Source organism: Adelges cooleyi, unplaced genomic scaffold (assembly GCF_023614345.1).
Source record: "Adelges cooleyi isolate 19-005CV unplaced genomic scaffold, UGA_ACOO_1.1 ACOO_flye_CR_arks_rails_tigmint_CR_PRNA_9, whole genome shotgun sequence".
Lineage (NCBI taxonomy): Eukaryota > Metazoa > Arthropoda > Insecta > Hemiptera > Adelgidae > Adelges > Adelges cooleyi.
Window position 1 is genome coordinate 1,033,955 of NW_026096579.1, and position 21,602 is coordinate 1,055,556.

At 29.6% G+C, this 21,602-nt stretch overlaps 5 protein-coding genes across 7 annotated transcripts in view; 3 read left to right on the plus strand and 2 right to left on the minus strand.

Moving 5' to 3' along the window:
• Positions 1 to 4,723, plus strand: part of LOC126846124 (small G protein signaling modulator 1-like) — a 28,318-nt gene extending 23,595 nt beyond the window's left edge. Inside the window, exons 21-27 of the mRNA XM_050585298.1 lie at positions 321 to 416; positions 467 to 582; positions 661 to 785; positions 994 to 1,176; positions 1,301 to 1,410; positions 2,912 to 3,079; positions 3,158 to 4,723. Coding sequence (XP_050441255.1) covers positions 321 to 416; positions 467 to 582; positions 661 to 785; positions 994 to 1,176; positions 1,301 to 1,410; positions 2,912 to 3,079; positions 3,158 to 3,246 — 887 coding nt within the window. The 3' untranslated portion in view covers positions 3,247 to 4,723. The remainder of the gene's footprint in view (positions 1 to 320; positions 417 to 466; positions 583 to 660; positions 786 to 993; positions 1,177 to 1,300; positions 1,411 to 2,911; positions 3,080 to 3,157) is intronic.
• Positions 4,724 to 5,074: 351 nt separating this feature from the next.
• Positions 5,075 to 7,813, minus strand: LOC126846257 (transmembrane emp24 domain-containing protein 2-like). Its single transcript, XM_050585540.1, has 3 exons — positions 7,500 to 7,813; positions 6,242 to 6,487; positions 5,075 to 5,742 (listed from the first exon to the last, which is right to left on the minus strand). The coding sequence occupies exons 1-3, from the start codon at positions 7,633 to 7,635 to the stop codon at positions 5,492 to 5,494; spliced, it is 633 nt and encodes a 210-aa protein (XP_050441497.1). The 5' UTR covers positions 7,636 to 7,813; the 3' UTR covers positions 5,075 to 5,491.
• A 1,125-nt stretch (positions 7,814 to 8,938) lies between these two features.
• Positions 8,939 to 11,155, minus strand: LOC126846440 (transmembrane emp24 domain-containing protein 2-like). Its single transcript, XM_050585831.1, has 3 exons — positions 10,789 to 11,155; positions 10,102 to 10,347; positions 8,939 to 9,521 (listed from the first exon to the last, which is right to left on the minus strand). The coding sequence occupies exons 1-3, from the start codon at positions 10,922 to 10,924 to the stop codon at positions 9,274 to 9,276; spliced, it is 630 nt and encodes a 209-aa protein (XP_050441788.1). The 5' UTR covers positions 10,925 to 11,155; the 3' UTR covers positions 8,939 to 9,273.
• Positions 11,156 to 12,387: 1,232 nt separating this feature from the next.
• On the plus strand, positions 12,388 to 16,358 carry LOC126846338 (hydroxylysine kinase-like). Of its 3 annotated transcripts, none has more exons than XM_050585659.1 (8): positions 12,388 to 12,666; positions 12,822 to 12,970; positions 14,034 to 14,160; positions 14,226 to 14,297; positions 14,440 to 14,567; positions 14,642 to 14,816; positions 15,623 to 15,870; positions 15,949 to 16,358. In XM_050585659.1, the coding sequence occupies exons 2-8, from the start codon at positions 12,833 to 12,835 to the stop codon at positions 16,117 to 16,119; spliced, it is 1,059 nt and encodes a 352-aa protein (XP_050441616.1). In that variant the 5' UTR covers positions 12,388 to 12,666; positions 12,822 to 12,832; the 3' UTR covers positions 16,120 to 16,358. The 3 variants fall into 3 exon arrangements, with proteins under 3 accessions (XP_050441616.1, XP_050441617.1, XP_050441615.1); XM_050585660.1 differs by having other exon boundaries at positions 12,388 to 12,611; XM_050585658.1 differs by having other exon boundaries at positions 12,390 to 12,621.
• Positions 16,359 to 16,923: 565 nt separating this feature from the next.
• LOC126846196 (RNA-binding protein spenito) lies at positions 16,924 to 20,066 on the plus strand. Its single transcript, XM_050585440.1, has 2 exons — positions 16,924 to 17,198; positions 17,354 to 20,066. Exon 2 carries the CDS (start codon positions 17,387 to 17,389, stop codon positions 19,676 to 19,678), a length of 2,292 nt encoding a protein of 763 aa, XP_050441397.1. The 5' UTR covers positions 16,924 to 17,198; positions 17,354 to 17,386; the 3' UTR covers positions 19,679 to 20,066.
• Positions 20,067 to 21,602: the final 1,536 nt, after the last annotated feature.

Below are 21,602 nucleotides of genomic sequence, written 5' to 3' on the forward strand. Positions count from 1 at the left end.
TGATTTATAATTGCAATTGATAATAACTATCATATAACACAATTACTAGACAGTAATAACTATGATTAGTTCAAAGGTAATATTTCAAATGAGTTCGCTACACCTAATAAAACTGTTAGTCACATTGTTCTATTTCGCCTTATCCCGTTCAAATTTCCCCAGTCTTCCTCTACTGTTATATTTACCTACAACACGTTTCTGGCCCTCTTTAATATTTAATTTTCTCTATTTTTTTTTTCGTTGTTCTAATTAAACTTTAAAATATTTTAAGTTCGTTTATCTAGGTAAAATCAAATAAAATGCGTCGTTTCTCATTACAGACACTTCTCGGGTTTGTCCCACTTCAGTGATAGTAACGTCAAATATTAGCGTTGAAAAAACGGTAGACAACCATAACGAAGACGGTGTACTTAAAGGTAAGTGCCAAAATCAACCGAGGAAAAGATTATAATTTTTTTCTTTTTAGAAAACGAAGAAGAAAACAAGGCTTCTAAATTGACCGTCGACGACAACGAAGGAACCCACCACGAACAAAGGTCTGCTTGTATATCGCCGGCGAGTTCTCAAGGAGGAGTTTATCCGGTAAATCATTATTCGCCGTCGCGATTTTACCTATTTATTTGATTTTCCTTGAATTTGTTTTCAATTTATAAACGACAGGCGGAATTGGTGGAAAATTTCGGTCTGAACGTGCACAGAATAGACAAAGACGTTCAGCGATGCGACAGAAATTATCCTTATTTTACACTGGAAAACCTAGACAAACTGAGAAACATCATATGCACGTGAGTACAATTTACAAAATACATGTCTCGACAATTATACAATTTAACAAGGATATGCTTTTGGGCATGTTTGTCAATGCGATCAAGGTCAATCCTTTGACGAAAATAATGACAGGCACACCCCACGCCTATCCCGGATGTATTCTCGCTGTACACATAATATTATAACGTATTAGTCTATTTGTGTATACAAATATATTGTTTACAGATATGTTTGGGATCATTTGGAGATGGGTTACATGCAGGGCATGTGCGACCTGGTGGCTCCTCTGTTGGTGATCCTCGACGATGAGACTTTATCTTATTCTTGTTTCTGTCTGTTGATGGAAAGAATGTCGGCCAACTTTCCACACAGCGGCGGGGCGATGGACAGTCATTTCGCCAACATGAGGTATAAATGAATAATAATGGCAGTAATGAAAAGTGATGTCATTTGGATGGGTTTTTAGAAAAAACCTAATTTGGCCTGTCCGTCAACGTGTGAATATGATCTGTATATTTTTTTTTTTTTTTAGATCATTAGTTCAAATATTGGATTCCGAAATGTTCGAGTTGATGCACGAAAACGGTGATTTCACTCATTTCTATTTTTGCTACCGGTGGTTTTTGTTGGATTTCAAGCGAGGTAATAACAGTCTACTACTAAGGTCCTCGTGTGTATTTATATAGCATGTAAATATTATCAATAATAAGCACGTTTACAAAAATGCGAAAACCGAATGACACGTGAAAAAACGTTGATCTGTGCTCGTATAATTTATCGTATTAGAGGTTGTATACTTGGAGGACATATACAGGTGCCCCATTTTAAAATACTTATCGATTTTTCTCCAAAAATACTAATTATGTCAAAAAGTTGTTTATTAGATACTTTTGGAATACAAAAGGGGACGTTAGAAAAAATAAAAAAATATGGTCTAAAATTCAAAATGGCCGACTTACGGTCAAAAACATGTTTTTTTTAATGGAAACCGTGTAATTTTTGTTAACCAAACAAATGTTCTTATTAAAACTAACAATTTTTGTAGGAAAACTTGTTCGGTAAAACCCATAATTTGTAAATTAGGTCTCTTTTAGCTATTTTTAGTTTTGTTATTTTATTTTGATACATATGGTAACATTGTCATGTGTAGTAACCTTGGTATGTGTGGTAACCATGTTATTTGACTTTGTGATACACAGAAAAGAGGATAACGTTTACGATAATGATAATGTAATGGTAAGGAAATTATAAACATACCATAGTTACCACACATACCACGGTTACAACACATATCATGGTTATCACACAAACCAAGGTTACAACACCTACCAAGTTATCACACATACCACAGTTACCACACATACTATGGTTACCACACAAGCCATAGTTACCTCATAAACCAAGGTTACCACACATGACACGGTTACCATATGCATCAAAATAAAATAACAAAACTAAAAATAGCTAAAGATACTTAATTTCAAATTATGGGTTTTACCGAAAAATTATTCTACAATAGTTTTTAGTTTGATACAAACGTTTGTTTGGTTAACAAAAAATACATGGTTTCCATTTAAAAAAAAAAACATGTTTTTGACCGTAGGTCGGCCATTTTGAATTTTGGACCCTATTTTTTTAATTTTTATAACGTCTCCCTTTGTACTCTAAAAGTCTCTAATAAGCAGCTATTTGATTAGATTAGTATTTTTAGAGAAAAATCGATTTGTATTTTAAAATGGGACACCCCTTATATTGAGCAAGAAATCTCACAATTGTCGATTGGTTTTGAATTCGATGATAAGCACTTCAATAATTAAAAAATTATTGATTTTAAGGCAGTGGACGTAAAAAAGTAATTTCCAAATTTAGCAAAGGAAACATACATTTGGAAAAAACTGTTTAAAAATACATTTTAGAAAACGATTACACCTCATCATAGTACAAGCTAAAAAAGCAAACACAAAACCGAATTTTTACAAATTTTGGGAGCGATTCAAAATATAACTAGACACGCGAAAGGGGAAATCTAACAGAAAAAAATATTAAACATAGATACAATTTATTGATGGCGAATAAACAAATTTGTAATAAACAAACTACTATTTGTTGGTTTTTAACAAATTGGAATTGTGTTCGATTTCAGAATTATTATACGATGATGTTTTTACCGTTTGGGAAACAATATGGGCTGCAAAAGAAATGTCGTCGTCTCATTTCGTTTTGTTCATCGCACTGGCTCTTGTAGAAACGTACAGAGATATCATATTAGCCAACCATATGGATTTCACGGATATCATTAAATTTTTTAACGGTAAATGCCAACAATATAATTACTTGGAAAATATTGTGTTATTCAATCAAACAGCCAAAATGTGTATTTTTATTTCAGAAATGGCCGAACATCATGACGCTAAAACGGTATTGTCTTTGGCGCGCGATTTAGTCTTACAACTGCAAACGTTAATTGAAAATAAATAATAATTTCGGTTGATTTTTATGGATCGTCTGCTAAATTTGTCCAATTGGCTGACATCTGTCTCTTGATGACGTTTTAAAATGTAAAGTACTACTCTGAATCGTTTAGCAATAAATCGAAATTTATTACCCCATCGAACGCGTTCACAGAAAGAAATAATACTGAAATGTATTATTATTGACTATTGTTCACATTGAACTATTCTTTTAGTTAAAAAAAAAAAATTATATTGGTTTTAGTTTAACCTGTATAAGATAAATCAAAATCAAACGTATACTATGCGGATGAGCTGACGAGTTTAATGTTAAATGTATAAAATTATTATACAACTGATTCGTTTATTGTACTACATTGTAGTATATGACTAATAAATGTTGTAATTATGTACCTATAAAAAACGCCAGAAATGTTAAAATCATAATATATTATAAAAAATAACAAGCGGCCATATTATATAAAACACTACATATTCTGACTCGAGTAAGACATTATTGAAAACCTTTATTATATATATTACCTATATTGTATGGATAATTATTGTGATATGTTTTTACGCGCAATGTATTTGGGCTGTTTAATTATAATTGATAATGTAACCGTATTTTGAATTTAACTTTTAAAAATAGCCAGAAAAAAAATTTATCTTTTAAAAGATATCTTTTCACTTACTTATTACTTACTCTATTAATCCAAATAAATATTACATTTTTATTACAATAAATGTAATTTTTAGAAAAAATACTATCTTTAAAATTATTATAATGTTATACTTATGGAATTGTACAAACGGCGATTATTAAATTATTTTAGTCGACCAAATTTCAAGCGATTATCAATACAACTATTGTTTGTACCTATCAGTTTATCCGTCCTTTCATCATAATTTTCTTTTCTTTAGTATGCTAACAAAATAAATATAAATAGTATACTAACAAATATTTTCATAATATTAAAGGATTTGCAAATTATTTTTGTGAAACTTACCTGTTACAAGTAAATAGGTGCAATTGAAAAAATTGAAATTACATTTATTTATTACCTATATAATTAATTATAATTCAAGTACAACTTTACAAAAAGTCTATTAAAAAAAATATATAATCTTTAATAGTTAAACATTAAAATTTTTATTTCAAACAATATCTGACTCATTTGGCATTCCTGACAATCTGTATAACCAACTACCTTCATGATTGACCTACCTAAGTATAAAAAATTATTACTTTTGCACTCTGTTGTTTCAAACTTTATGTAAATCTATTTCTTTATTTGAATGCAAAATACAATTGCTTCTAAACGTATTGTATTTATACATAGATAATTTTATTTATATAATAAAATATATGTTTGGAGTGATAATAAAATCTTTAACACAAATCATAATATTATTACTATTACTACTGTATTTTTAAATATTAAATTTAATATGATTAATTATTTATTTATAGTATATGTTACCTATTACTATGTACAATCGTATAATATAATATTATTTAAAAAAAGCAAATTTTAATGTTAATCAAATGTATAACTATTGTGATTTTAGAGTTATTTATCTAAATGCAAATTATTTATCCTATTATAAAATATAATATATTTATGTATTTATTATTCAAAAATATATGAATTTACTTTTTTCAATTAACACGCATTTAATTATGTTTTTCATTGGCTGTTTCTAAACCGTGTACTGATATACTTAAAAGCTGAGTTAAATATTAAAAATGTAGGTTTATATCTTAAATGAACTGTACAAACAAAAGTCAAAAACTAAAACGTTTTATAATAACTATTCTTTCTAAAAGTTATATAAATATTAATAGGTTCCTATATGTAATATGTACAAACACGAATGACCTAAATTATAAACATTAAACATATTACTACAACGTGTTGTTTAAAAAATGGCGATTCATTTTGTTTTGAATATGTTTTATTATTGTAGATTTTTAACTAAATATTAACTTCAATAACATGCAATATATTATATTATTTATAGATAATAATTATATAAGTAAGAATATGACAGTCATGACTCATGTGATAGCATGGGTATGTAGTAATTAATACATTTTTAAACAACTAACGTAAACCGAGTAAATAACAGCAAAACTTTTATAGGAAGAGTCCCAATTAAAAAATTGGACTCTTATTCTCTCATAAAGTGTCAAAACTATTTAATACCATAATGCTTAATATGACATAAAACTTACAGTTTATACCTACGTTATTAGCTAAATCAAATAATTATATAACTCTTCTTACTTCGAAAAATCGTTTTAGATAAAATACCTGGCCAACCGTCAATGTCAGCAAAATAAAACATTCGAGAAACGCCCATATCACTACACACTTATTAGTGGACTCGTTTATGTTCATATGATTTCTATCCCTTACGTTCATGTATTCCTGTTCATATTGTACGTTCCTCATAGTGATTTCCAAGGTTCTCAACGTAACTTCCAAATCCCTCTGTGCTTGTTCTTTGTCGTCTGAAGCTAAAAAAAATCAATTTTCAATCTCTCTCAAACGTTCAATAAAATATATGTTGCATAACTTTTACAAGTTTAAAATTTATTTCCAGGGGGTGGCTATATAGAAGTTTTAATGTGTTGCAAAAAGTAGGACTAAAATCAGTGTGCCAAGATAGAAGAAAATAATTATCGTTCAATATATCGTGGTGATAAGATATCAATGATAACAGTATTTTGAAAAAATATTGTTTTTTAATTCGATAAAATATACTAAATGTATAATATACTTAATTTGTGTATAAGGTATATAAGTTTTAGCTATTTATTTGTATTAATTAACAACAATGCCTAGGTGTTTTATTTGCTGGACAATAAAGATTTTTTTTTCCTTTATGTGGACATACTGGTTGTAGTCCTACTTTTTACTTTGCTCTTGCGTACAAGCTAGTATATGTTAGTTTATCTCTTTATATTATTATTTATTACTCTATGTTTATTTCTGAATAATTATTATTGTACTTACTTTCATACTTTTGTTTGTCTTCGTCTTTTTGTAGATCAGTTATTTTCATATCGAACAGTACCACTTTTGGTGTCATCGTGGACATTTCATTGCTGAAACAATACGTGTACTTGCCTTTTTTAGCAGAGACAAAAGGAAATTTGCCACTCGATTCTCGATACCCCTCGTAAATGATTTCACCGTCCGGATCAATTACATTAACGTCAATATCCAAAAAACCCCCTTCTGATACCTCGTACATAAAACCTAGATGTAAATAATAAATACAAAAAATATCACGGTTAGGTTAGGTCTACATAGTATACGTGTTTTTTTTTATTAGTTTCGATCATGTCAATTTACTTTTAGGTTAATTTCAACAAGTTTCAAGGTATTATTTTTATCTTTTAACATTTCTTCTATGAAAACCACCTAAAGGCCATTTTAGTGGCTAAATAAATGATAGTGCTGTGTGGAAAATTGTGAAACTCGCTGGTAAAAATTTCAATTTTGTAAAAAGAAAACAATTGTTGGCCTATTTATACTGTGTTGTTAAATTTAATTTGTTTTTCAACATGAATATGCAATTATTTTATATTATAAAAAAAAAATTAAAAACTGTTTCCAACATAACTTAGTAAAGTAGCCAAAGACTCGTACCTAACCATGAAGTTTACTTATGATCGGTCAGAGTACTTTTTTCAATTTTTAATTTCATCCATTTCCAAATTTGATTTTTAAAATTGAAATTTTTATATAATGTTCAAATGTGTTTTATATATAGTTGGAATAAGATATCAAAAAAGTACACTGACGGATCGTAAGTAAACTTCATGACGTATTCAAATTTGTTTTCAGATTACTTATCGGATTACTGGTTCTGCCTGTGCGATGGAACAAAAAATGTATGTTATATTAACCAAAATGGTTTTTACTTATAGACAAAATAATACCATGATGCTTATACAAATTAATCATTAAATTAATTGACATGATCGAAATTTATTAAAACCACTTTTTTCTTAAATATTGCCTATACAAAACTCCTTAAAACCAACCGCATGCAATCCCCTTAACAAATTTTAAATGGGACCATGCTATAGTAGACAACATTTTGCCAGCCTTTTTGTTTTTGGTCTGAAATGTTCAGAAAAAAAAAGACCTCTTCAATGCACATAAGGGATAATCCATTTTTTTTTTAAATTAATTTATTCGAACAAAAATGTACATTGATGTAATGGCAAAATCTCGACGTGTGGTGAATATATTTTTATCTTACTCATCATAGTTCCAACTTCGACATTGTCGAAAAAGCATTCTTCGGTGTGAGCATCAATCGTTAAGTAATAACCGAGTCCTTGTGTCAAAACGCTCAAAATTATAATCAGTTCTGTTATACACAACGGTATGATCATTATACAATTTTATACGAATAAAGCTGTTGTAATTAAATTTAAAAAATAAATAAATAAAACGAATAGGTACTATAGCTATACACTAGTTTCAGAGTTGAGTATCTCGTGTGTGTAGTTAGTATTATTTAAATTTCTATTGCCATTTGCCACAGCACATTTGGTTGTTTGTTAATAGATGTATACATGCATTATGTGTGTGGTGCCTATGTACAATGTACACATAACAGACACGTCACCCAATCGCCCGCCCGTTTTTTGTTTCTAAACTATAAAAAAACAAAAAAAATTTAAATAACATACCTCACTTACCAAGTGGCAAACGTTACTGAAAATATAAAAATCTAATAATAAGTTTTATCAGTCGTTCAAAGGACTAGAAAAAAACTAAATAACGATCAAAATGTCCAAACTCTCATATGGGAGGTTAATAGTAATCTAAATTTTTCTAAAATATAATAAAGGTAATTTAAACAGAACAATGTACATAATTAAAAAAGTCGTCCTATAAAGTAAATATTCTGTTATTTCTCAAAGTGCTGTTATTTTCTGTACTATAACAATGTGATGATTACACAAAAGTTAAGTAATACATAATAAATTAAAAGTTGTTTTATTAATAAAATATTATTTAGTTAATGTTAATTAGTTATTTTATACCTAAGGGCAAGTCATATGAGCAATAGTTTCCCCTCGGGGTTTTTGTATGCATAAAATAAAATGTATTCTAGTTATCATTTTTTTTTTTAAGTCTATTAGTATTATACTGTGCAACAGATTACGTCATTTAAACGGAAAAAAATATTATATTTCATACAAAAATGAGTTTTTTCTCGTAAAATAAATATAAACTTATATTTTGAATACTTTAATTAAAAAAAAGGACCCAATATTACAAATAAAATGTTTTACCTTGTATTGAAGTTAATTTTTAATTAATTTTATAGCATTAAATAGGATAATAGTTTTAAATCTGTGAAGAAAATAATTGGTTTTTATTAAATCATTTTTTTATGTCTCCAGTCCTGAGAAAGTTTAAATTGGGCCCTTGTTCTTAAAGTGTCTTCAATACCCGAGAGCCATAATTAAACCATAAACAATGTAAATGACCACAATAAGCCAGGAACATACAACAGATTACATAAACAATCATTCATTGCATTGGTCTATAATTTATATCCTTTTCAGCTAAGCACCAATGTCAAACACTGTTTTTGACTACATAATATATAAAAAAGAAATATATAATTAAACACATTTATCAATAAAAAAAAAAAATTTTAACATCTATAAAATAATCAATTAATTATTTTCCAACAATCTTATATTACTCTTAAATAATTTGTTAACTTATAATAATTTTAACGGTACTGCTCTATAGTATTATAACTACCACCAATTGATACGTCTTGTTCTAATAACGCAACTAACAATATTGGAAAGAACCTAAGAAATATCGTAATACAAATAAAAACTGTATCGTAGTTAATAATATTTTAGTTCTGCAACATGAAATGGATTGTAGAAAAAATAAAAACAGTTTTAGTTAAAATTTATAATTATGTTTATTTAATAAGAAAAATTACGAATAAAAAAAAAACAATGTAGAAAAGAACATCCAATTAAATATATGAAAAAAAATTATACAACTCTTCTGACTTCAAAAAATCTTTTTAAGTAGTATACTTGGCCAATTGTCATCGACAGTAAAACGAAAGACTCAAAAAATGACCACATTACCACACGTTTATTAGTAGACTCATTAATTGCCCGGTGATTTCTATCTCTGACGTTCATGTATTCTTGTTCATGTTTTACACTGGTTAATGCGGATCCCAAATTTCTTAACATTGATTCCAACTTTTCATGTTCACCTTCTTGTTCGTCGCCTGTAAAAAAAATAATAGTTCATTGAAAACAGTTGGCATTTGAAAATTACTGATATAAGATTGCTACTTCAAAGTATTATAACTAGGATGCTATGGTTTATATATTTATTTATTATGTTTAAATGTGTAAATAATAATAAATGAAATTTTTAAATTAAATATAATATAAAAAATGGGAATTTAGGTTAAAAAATAAATAATTTGGTTTATATATTTATAAATATATTTTTTTTTTTTATTAATAGTTTTAAACCAAAATAGTACAAAAATAATCGCGAAAATAACTCCAGCAACTTGAAAAGTATTTGAGCGAATGGATAATAACAAATAATAAAATCGAGATGGACATTTTTTTGTGTAGCTTTTTTCTTATACAATTTTACAACTACAAAATTGTGTCTCTTTATCACTTGACAAAATATTATTTATTTCATACACATATTTTTATTTTCACATAAAGTGGTTAAACTAAATCATTCGAGTATAATATCAAATAGTTAAGTTGCTCACTCCCAAATGACACCATTGGGGTTAAAAAAAGTGGGGTACAGCAAGAAATAATAATTGGTTTTTTAATTACCTTTAACTTCATGTTCAAGTTTGGCTTGTTGTGGTTCAGTTATTTCCATATTGAATAATACCACTTTCGGAGTCATTGTAGACATTTGATTACTAAAACAATATGTGTAAGCACCTTTTTTGGCAGCAGCAAAAGCGAATTTGCCACTTGATTCTCGTAATCCTTCATAAATGATTTCACCGTCAGGATCTAATATTTTGACATCAATATCCAAAAATCCACCTTCAGAGATCTCGTACATTAAACCTAAAAGAAAAAATACATATCATATAACGCACTCTAGGTATTTATTTTTAAAATGTCAACCTGTTTTACAAAAAGTAATATAAGATTTCATTCACGAAATATGGTATTTGTATTTTGCAACATAAAATAGTGTATTCACATTTTTATGGCAAATGCTAGTACGTCTTGCTTGCCACGACCGTAAGTTGTGTGAGTTTCATTCTTTTCCAAGAAAACTAGTATTTTTCACAAACTTTAACCCATATTGAACCGAACATACTTTTGTCAAGAGAAAACGAGACATATTCATTTTTGACACAAATGTAAGTAGGTATAATTACATTTCGGGCAAAAAAGAGGAAATGTACTATTGTCTAGTGATAAACATTAAACTGGCTTGTGTAGCAAACAAAACACAATACCTATTATTTGTATCTGGCATCGATGTTATATTATTCTTACCTAGTTTGGTTCCGATTTCGACTTTGTCGAAGAAACATTCTTCAGCGTGTGCGTCTACCGTCAGGAAATAACAGAAACCTTGTTGGAATACGCTTAAAATGATAAAAAGCTGTACTAGGTAGAATGAACTATGCATTTTAATCAAATATATTCACTGAAACGTCTATTTGAAAAAAATTATAATTTTAAGTATGGATTAATTATAAATAATACTTGTATTTAAGTTTTAACAAATTATAACATCATATACATTTTTACCAATACAGAACATTAGAACCATTAAAAAGATATTGCTATTTGCTAATGTAAAAAAATGACGCTTGCAGACAGCAGTTTGATAGTTGATAGGTAGCCGCAATAATATTGTACAGTACACCGTTCACGTCTACTCGCTTATCAAACGTTATCACTTATCAATGTGTTTTGTGATTCAGTGTACACGTTACCCGGTTGCCACAATGTTATTTGGTTACTAAATAATATAATAAAATTATGGTCTTCATTACCGCCTAATAAATACAACATCGAAAAATTAAACAATAGTTATTAATGGTTTTTATTATTTGTGCCACTATCTGGTGAAAGTCGATGTCAGTTTTTCTCAATTTTATCACACCTACTTTTTTTTTTTTAATTTTATAGTCCCTACCATAATATCACAGGGTTTATCTTGTTTTTAACAGTTAGGACGACTCGAAGAAAAAGTTCATTTGTTATTATTTATTTCTAAATTAATATACATGCTGTTGTGTCAATAAGCAAAATAATAATGGACGTTAGGTCATATAAAATCCATAAGCAATCAAAGCGGTCATAAACAGTCTCGGCAATTAATTTTTAATCATTCAATGTTAAACGCCATTGTATCCTTTTTTTTTTTTTATACAGAACCTATTATATACCTAGACAACTAATTCATAGCTTAATATGGTATATTTAAATATAAAGAATAAACTATAATGACTTGATAAAGAATCATAGTGATCATGTCACTAAAACGCAGGCCTAAACCCTAAAGCCATTATCGCATTGATATAAATATCAAATATTAGATAAAATTTTATTTAATACAGATTTGATTAAAACAAGTGTCACAATTTTTCAATTTCCAATTTCTTTAAAAGTGAAATGTGAATAACCGTAGCTACTCGTGTTATGACGGTATGACCACAGAATAGATTAAATCTAATAGATAATATATCTAATGATATGGCTGCCAGATAAGGAATTCTTGTATAAAAAATACAGTTTCATTAATAATATGATTTATATAGCTACTATATTTCAGGCTGTGTCATAAATAGCTTACAATCACTCTAGGTTACATTGACTACCGAAGAGGAAGAAAAAAAGCAAATTGAGATACAAACTGTAATATTTTAATCTGTGATATTATCAAAGTAGCTCAATGAACCATGAAATAAAAATGTTATCATACTAGTTGTTACTCATCAGCTGTTGTAACATAACAATAAACAACTGATATTATGAAAAATATAAACAAATAGACATTTGAGACCTTTGAGAATTGAGGCTCGAACCGTTTTACCTATTTGCCCCACTAATACAATTTTATTAGTATAAATAATATAATGAAATTATGATCATCCGCTAGGGTCGGTACAGATTAGATTAACGTTGGGCGTGGTTTACTATTTACTGTAGCATTGTTGATTGACTGTTGTTACTGTAGTATGTACGCACTTAATTCTTGGGCCTCTGAAGTAGAAACTCATGTTGTAGAGAGGATTAGGATAATAATATTGCCTATTCAGTGTGATCAATACATTTTTGTCAAATAAATCGTAAAACTTAAAAAAAAAGTAATTATAAGTAAGTAATATACATCTGCTTTTTCAAATTTGCTACAAGCGTCAAGTAATTACTTCGTGAAAAGCTAAATAGTAAATATATACTTATACCCCTTTATAGACTAAATTATCAGTCAATAACATACAATTAACTCTTTTTTTTTGCGTTTTAAGCGTTGTATCTTAATTATTGTTTTATTTCATCGATAAATCTATTCATAGATAATAATATAATGGCTGACGTTACTGAAGATATGTGCGCTGCTGTAGACGATAAGTTTGTCCAAGATATTTTGGAAAACGATTACGGTTTTATTAATGGGCAAGTTCGAAAATTGGATGGTTACGATGACAAGAATTTTCATATTACAGTGAGTACCGAGTAGCATCACAACTGATAACACAGATAACTGTAGTCTACTGATAGTCGATTTTCTTGCTTTGTGGAGGTAATGGAAATTAATCGATACCACTAAAATAAACTTTTGCCAATGCCGTAAACCGAATTTTAAATTTAGCTTAAAAAAGCTGTTTCTATTATATTATGCACAATTAAATTTCTCTGAATTTTTTTATTTTCGAATGAATACCAACAACAAAAAAGATAGACATCAAGGTAACAAAATGGCTGATTGTTGTTGATATTAGATAACACTATCCGTGGAACGAAATTTGGAATTTATTTATATAATTATTGTTCTCAAAAAAAAACAAATATATATATATTATATTTTTTTATAAGATGTTTGTATACGAAACATTTTTCTCAACCCAAACTTTTGTATAGGTACTGCTTTTGTTAAATTTAATACTAAACATTAAGGTTGAAAACGTACAAGTATATTATTTTTAATGGCAATGTATGAGGACTCGGGTTCTCTGGCAACGATGTGTATTCATTTCTTTATTATTTTTTATTAAACTCATTACCCTTTAGCTCTTGAACACTTCAGTTATGTATAGAAAATTGCTTGCAAAGTATTCATTTAGGTATACCGATAAAACAATTATGTTGTACATTGGTTAGTACAGTCATAATTATTCATTGGTAATATACATTATTTTATCAGATCATTACAACGCCATTGGCAACGTTTTTTTACTATTTTTCTAATCTAAAATATGAACGTAGAATACGGTTTACTTGCCTATGATACTTTTTTAGAGTAAAAATAGTTAATATTAAATAGAAAAATGCCGACACATTAGAGACTATGACCTATCTATTTTTCAATATAATATTCATTCGTTAGGTTGAAAAAAAAATCGAACACCATAGGTTATATTTATATTTATAGGTACATAGGTTGATATTTGACTAACTTTGCCCACTAAAACTTACTGTAACATAATTTATGAATAACAATATAATATGAAAACTAATATGGTCGTCGAAATTATTTTTAACTTGTTTTAATTTAATATAATCTCTAGAACGCAAAAAGTTGTTCTGAAGGAATAAAATTTCCATCCGAAGGAGTAGTGATAAAGTTTGTCAATTCTGTAGACGCAGCCAATATTTCGTTAATGGAAGCGCAGACAAAACTAATGCAACATTTAAGTACACACTTTTATTTGCTTAACACTACTATTTTTTTTTTTTTTTTTGTATAATTTAATGCTCAGGTGACTCCGAAATTAATTTTCCTACACCAATGTTAAACAAAAATGGACAAGGCTATCGAAGTCTGGTTATAAGTAAGCTAATAATATACAACACGTTTTATATGTTTGCTTTGTAGTAATGCTAAATGTTGAAATTATTATAAAAAAAACGGGATTAAACGGGTTACAATTGAAACAAAATAACCGTAACCGATTTTTTATCATATGTTTTAAGATGGTAAAACACACGTTGTTCGCATGTGTAAGTATATCGAAGGTATCACATTAGAAAACGTTCAATTAGACAACGATTTGGCAGACAATTTCGGATCGTGCGTTGGATATTTGACGAACAAATTTCGAGTATAAATAAATATTCTATACACCTATATTTCATTGTATTGCTAAAACCGTGTAAATGTTTTATACTTTTGCAGACTTTCGACCACGAAGGGTTTCACAGACAGGAGCATATTTGGGCTCTGGAAAATGCAGCTAATGTGCTCAAGTTTATTGATGTTTTCGACGAACAAAACCAAAGAGACATGATTAAAAACGTTCTAAATAAATTCCAAAGCTCAGTGCTGTCCCAAAAGGACCTGTTGGAAAAAAGTATAAAAAATGTGTACATTTTGTATAAAACGCCCTCAGAAGATGTTTAAAGGGGTGTTGACTATTTTTTTTATTTTTTATTTTCCGAGCAGAGTTTTAGGACATATGGTCTGGAAATATAGACTGAAGGTAGATATAGAGTGAGATTATCATCTACGATTTTTTTTAAAAATATGTAGTCATACTTTTTTGTTAATTTCTAGATTGCCATGTGTGAGTGAACAGGTATTTGAAAATATTTTCATTTTTTTTGTCGATTTTTGCTCTATTATAGGCAGGCGGTAGCTACAGTAGTTTTAATGTGTTGCAAAAAGTAGGACTAAAGTCAGTCTGCCAAGATAGAAGAAAATAATTATCGTTCAATATATCGTGGTGATAAGATATCAATGATAACAGTATTTTGAAAAATATTGTTTTTAAATTCGATAAAATATATAAAATTTATTATTATTGATTTGTATATAAGTTATATAAGTTTTAGCTATTTATTTGTAATAATTAACAACAATGCCTAGTTGTTTTATTTGTTGGACAATAAAGAGTTTTTTATTCCTTTATGTGGTCATACTGGTTTTAGTCTTACTTTTTACTTCGCTCTTGCATACAAGCTAGTATATGTTAGTTTATCTCTTTATATTATTACTCTATGATAATTATAGGCAACAACGGCTACAATTAATAATCATAGATAGACGATTTTGTCGTTAACCCTAATTTTTCTAAATATTAATTATAATAATTATTAGTACACAGCTATAGCCTATATCTGAGAGAGTGTATAGTCCATTACCGTTGCTTCGTTTTAGGTATCATTCACGGTGACCTTAGCTTCAACAACATTATCGTTAAAGACAAAAAAGTAAGAGGAGTCATCGATTTTGGCGACGTGGTATGGTCTCTCACGTTTTTCGAATTGGCCGTTTCGTTGTGTTATTTGATAATACAAGAGTTTAAAAACGATAACCCGAGCCTATCAAACGTGGCTATTCGGCCATTTATAAAAGCTTACCAACGGCACAGATCCCTCAGCGGTTTGGAACTGTCGCTGTTACACGTGTGTACAATTTTTATATACACCAAAAACAGTTTGTATCGATAAAAACTAAAAAGTTTCATTTACTTTGACACATAGACGAGCGTGTGTGCCAGAATATGCCAGAGTCTGGTGTTGGGAAAGAAAACAAGCCTAAGAGATTTGACCAACCTGTACGTGCTGTCGACCCAAAACAACGGATGGAAAGCACTGATAAGTTTATTAGACATCAGCGAAGAACAGTTCGCCAAACTTGTCTTACAAGAATGAATGCTCGTGTAAACTTTTCATGCTTGTAATAATCAAAATTTTATATTGCCCATCATATACGTATATAATACCTATACTTTTAAGGAACGCACTTGATTTTTTCATCTATAATATATTTTTCTATTGTATTGTTTAATATATTACCGATATTTTGTATACAACGTTTTCTTTGTATCAATTTTTGTTATACAGTTATGTGTACCTAGGATAACTTTTATGCAATTACTAAAAATATAATTAATCGCGTATTGTATTTTTTTTTTTAAATAATTATATGGTCTTGTGAATTATTTTAGTTTTTATTAAATTTTTCTCTTTTTTTTAGAGCTTGATAAATTATTATATTTAGATGCCAACTTTATTTTCACTGCTTTTTAAGTTCACTCTACTTTTCACATGGAATAACGAAAACGATTTTTATAAAATATTATATAAAATATTTGTTTCGCTTTATAATTTTATACTTGAGGATTTGGACGATTGTTCGATTTAAACATTTAATATTTGGTGGCGGGCAAGCGTTTTTTAAATGCACAAAACTTTTCCCGCCAAAAGGTATATTTCTTAACCTCAAATGTTCAACATATCGATAGTACCTAATACAAATGTTTATGGTTCGTTAATTCGGTTTTTTGATCCAAGTAAAATTCATTTTTACGTTTAATAGTCAAATTACGATATTTCCGGCACTTGTCATTTGTAACTCTCGTAAACCGAACGAATGAATAATTATTTTCAATTTTACCAAATAATCGATATACATGTTCACTATCGGCGTGCACCGTCAAACAATCGACAACAGAGAGCCATTTTGTTTTTATAGTGTGGCATTTAGAGTGTCCGCCGTAGACGTGACTAAAATTTTGTGCCGTCGCCTTTGTTTCGTGTGTCGGCCGTTGATAATTTAATCACTTTTCGGACACATTTTTAAAACGTTAACGACATTACAGTTGCATTATTTTTTTCGACAATTAAGTTTCGGTTCGTTTTTTTTTTTTCAATTTGACTTTATTTACGGCTGTTAGTGACCTCCGCCGCTGCGGTGTAGACGACTTGTTTGTGTTTTGCAATTTATTAAAGTGAGTTTGGCAGCTACCGTTTTTTTGATATAATCGTGTAGTTACTTTTTAAAATGTGAAAACTACCTAGTACCCCTAGTTATATTGAAAGTAACACAATATGTGGACACTGTTTAATATTATGTTTTTAATTAAATAAATATCGATATTTTTAGGTAATTTTATGGTTTTAATGTGCAGTGGTGTGAATGATTGGATTGCCTAGAGATTTTAAGTCTAAAACAATCACTGTTAAAATCGAAAACATGAAACGCAGAAGTTATGGCCGCGATTCTCCGCCAATGTCACGGAAAAAACGACACGGAAGCATTAATCGGTACGATGGTAGTTCGGACGAAAGAGGATCGCCAGAACGTATGCGTCGTCGAGCCAGATCGCCACCCAGTCCTAGGCCGTCCAGGTATAACTCGGAACGTGATGAGTTTGGTCGCTCCAGAGAATTAGACCGATCTCATCCTACCTACAAAGTTTTGTGTGTCAGTGCTTTACATCCTAAAGCTAACGATGAACAAGTTAAAGAAACACTATATAGAGAGTATCGAAAGTTTGGAGAATTTTCAGTCAGAGTCTCTCATGAGCTAGAGGAAAGAGTGGCTTATGTGTGTTTTAGAAGTTCAGAAGATGCCAAAGACGCTAAACACAGTAAGCCTAGAATAAGTTTATTTGATAAAATAGCCGTAGTCACGCCTGTTTATGAAAGTCGAAGTTCTAGAGATCATTATGAATCTAGGCCTGCTAGGCGTTCTCGTTCTCGAAGCTACTCTCCAGATTACGACCGTTATTATCATAGGTCACCCATTCCTCAAGAACTTCATAGACCTCATCCAGCTGATAGGTTTTACGATAGGCTTCCGTATGGTAGTCTTCCTCCGATATTACCTCCGAGAGACTTCAGAGAAATTGGTCTGCCGCCACTACATCCGCATGAGTTGATGATCCCTAGAGGACCGTTATTGCATCATGTGGCTCCTATCCATCCTCATTTAGCTCCAATCCACCCTTTATATGGGCCACCGCCTAGACATTTTATGCCTCCGTTCAGGCCACATCCTCATCCTCATTTATTGCATGACAAAAAAGATAAGTTCCCCAATTATTTACATCATATACCTCCTGAAGACGATCCATTAGCCACGAGGACGTTATTTGCAGGAAATTTAGAAATATCGATATCCGATGAGGAATTACGTCGTATATTTGGTAGATATGGCGTCGTCGAAGATATTGATGTTAAACGACCGTTACCTGGTACAGGAAATGCGTATGCGTTTGTTAGATATCAAAATTTGGATATGGCACACAGAGCCAAAGTTGAATTATCCGGCCAATATCTGGGAAAGTTCCAATGCAAAATAGGTTACGGAAAATCTACTCCTACACAACGAATATGGGTTGGCGGCTTAGGCCCGTGGACATCATTAGCACAGTTGGAACGAGAATTTGATCGATTTGGAGTTATTAAAAAAATCGAGTATGTTAAAGGTGATACTTGTGCGTATATTCAGTTTGAAAGTATCGATGCCGCAACAGCCGCAGTTAAGGAAATGAGAGGTGTGGCTCTAGGAGGTCCAGAACATAAACTCAGAACCGATTTTGCTGATGGAGGAGTTTGTGGTAGCCCTACGTTAACTTATTCATCAAAGTCGAAGTCGTCTCATGATGACGTTGCTGCATCTGCCGGAGATTTACGTGAATTATCAAGACGTGATGAATATCCATACGGTTGGCCCGATGGCGAATACCCTTCTTATAGTTCGAGGAGTTATCGTAAAGGCCGTTCTGAATATGCTGAGGAGGGCAGAGACTTCAGTAGCTATGACAATGGCCGTTCATTCAAACACTCTGTTTCCGATATTGGTTCGCCTCGTTCGCCTGAAAGGTCTCCACTTCATCAATCGATTGACAGCGATATGGATTCTGAAGAAGGCGTCGTACAACCTTCCGGCTCTTTGAGTTCTGTCCGTACATTAAATGATTTGGCTCGTAAGTGTACTGATACCTGGCAGGGCAGCCTTGTATTGAAGAGTTCACAATTCCCCGCCAAATGTCATTTGACTTCCGGCGACCTCAGTGTAATAGAATCGATGATGAAAGACGAAGAAGGAAAATCCACGTTACGTATTACCCAACGATTGCGGCTAGACGAACCGAAATTGGAAGACGTAACCAAACGTATAATGAGTGCCGAGACTAATGCTATATTCTTGGCAATGCCTTGTTCCACTAGCACGATTGCTAACGACGATGCTTTGGTGCAAATACGACCTTTACGTAATTTGGTGACTTATTTGAAACAGAAGGAGGCTGCTGGTGTTATATCTTTAATAGGTAAGGAACCAGAACCAACCGGTGTTCTATACGCATTTCCCCCTTGCGAGTATTCGGCAAAATTATTAAAACAAAGTGCTAAACATTTGAGCAACGAATCATTAAAAGACGATCATTTAGTTATCGTTGTTGTTAGCGGAGGCGTTTCCTAGTAGTCTCGAATCTTTTTCCAACTATAATCATTTTTTATGACCTGCCTTAATACTTCGGATTTATCCGTCATTTTTATTTTTTTTTAAACTTAAATAACGAAATTATTTAAACTAGGTATTATATAAGTTACTTGAAAACATTTAGTTTAAGGTTAGATGGTTAATGACAAACAATATTAGTAAATTAGAGGGTTTTTATTTTTATTTTATTGCCGGTTTCATTAAATAGCTACGGCTTTTAATTGAAAGTATGAATTCAACGAAAGTAACTTTGTTTACGATTTTCAACGTGTAAGTTTTTCATTTTTTGCAATGTGCTTTAATTGTTGTTTTCAATAAATTATAATTAAATTTTTTTAATGTTTCAAATTCACACACAAGTTTCATAAAAAAAAAAAAAAAAAAAAAAGGTGTGAAGTGCATAACATTAATCATACGATTTTCTCTATAGTGATAACATTTCTAGTTCGTAATAATAATACTATAAGTTATTTTTGTGTATTAAAGTGATTAAATTATTTTCTTTATTATGTGAAACGTATGATAATGATTCAATTAAATAGTGATTATATTTATACAGTTCTATAACTATGCAATTACTTCTACTATCTACTTCTAAATTACAGTGTAAAAATATTACCCAATTGGTGGCGATTTGGTAGTATTTTTTTTCTCATTTTTTAGTGTTGACAACTGTTGTTTTAATTAATCAATAAATTTTAATACAAATGTGCGTTCTCACAAATAAATCGAAATATAGTGTAATTCGCGTTTTAAATGTATTTTTTTTTTCAATCAGCATGTTTTTTTAATGTTTTAAGATGTTGTATTATTTTTTTTAAAATTTACTAAAACATTATACAAATATTTAAAAATTAATCATTTGTGTTTTATTTAAATTTACATGGTTTCAAAACTAAAGTAAAAATATGACTGCTTACCAGTGATTGTGTCTGTTGGTGGTGTAGCCTAGTGTTATTTTTTTTTAAAAGAAAGTTAGTTTTTTTTTGCTTTTCATAGTGTCGTGGTTAGTGAAAAAGAAGTTAAGTGATTTATTTTCTAACGGAAATATTTTGCGTGTTCATGTGGTATTTGTTAATTTTTTATTTCTTTGACGTTGTACAAAAAAAAACTAGTAAAAAAAAAATATATATATATAAATCTTAGGGGGATGATTATAAGCTGAGTTTAGTCTGATTTTAGCAATATATTTTTGAAATCTATTAATTGCCAAAATTGGACTTAAATGACCACCAAAGTTTATGTATATTTATTATGATGTAATAACTCGGCATAATAATGAAATTTGAAATTTATATTATATATATTTGCTCGTTTAATGATTTTAAGTCCATACCAAAAATAAGGAATAGTTAAAAGTTTTGTTTTAATAAAAAAAAAATACTTATTTACATTTATTATATTTAATAAGTATTTTTTAACTAGATAATAATCAATAGGCTAATAATGTTTAAACAATAACATTCATTCAATTTATTAGCTGATATGTTTGTTATGTATTTTATATTGACAAAAACAGAAAATTGCATACAAATATATATTTCACCTAAAAACTAACTTATTACTTAGCTGTTATGACAAATATTATTGGTTTATGGATTTTAAATTTATCGTACGAGTAAATATATGGATATTTCATAAAAAAAATAAACATTTTTCATTATAATATATAATAATATGTGACTTTGGTTCGATAGGTGCAGTGTTGTAAAAAATACATCTACATAAGTATGTATTTGTTGAATATTTGCTGTTAAAATACTAATCAAATGATTTTTCAAAATATTTATCGTATTACTACCAAAATATATTTCAGGAGTATTTTAAATACTTGAGAAAAAAATTAACATTATTTATAGTATGTACAATGATGTGATTTCAAATGCTGGATAATGTAAGGTAT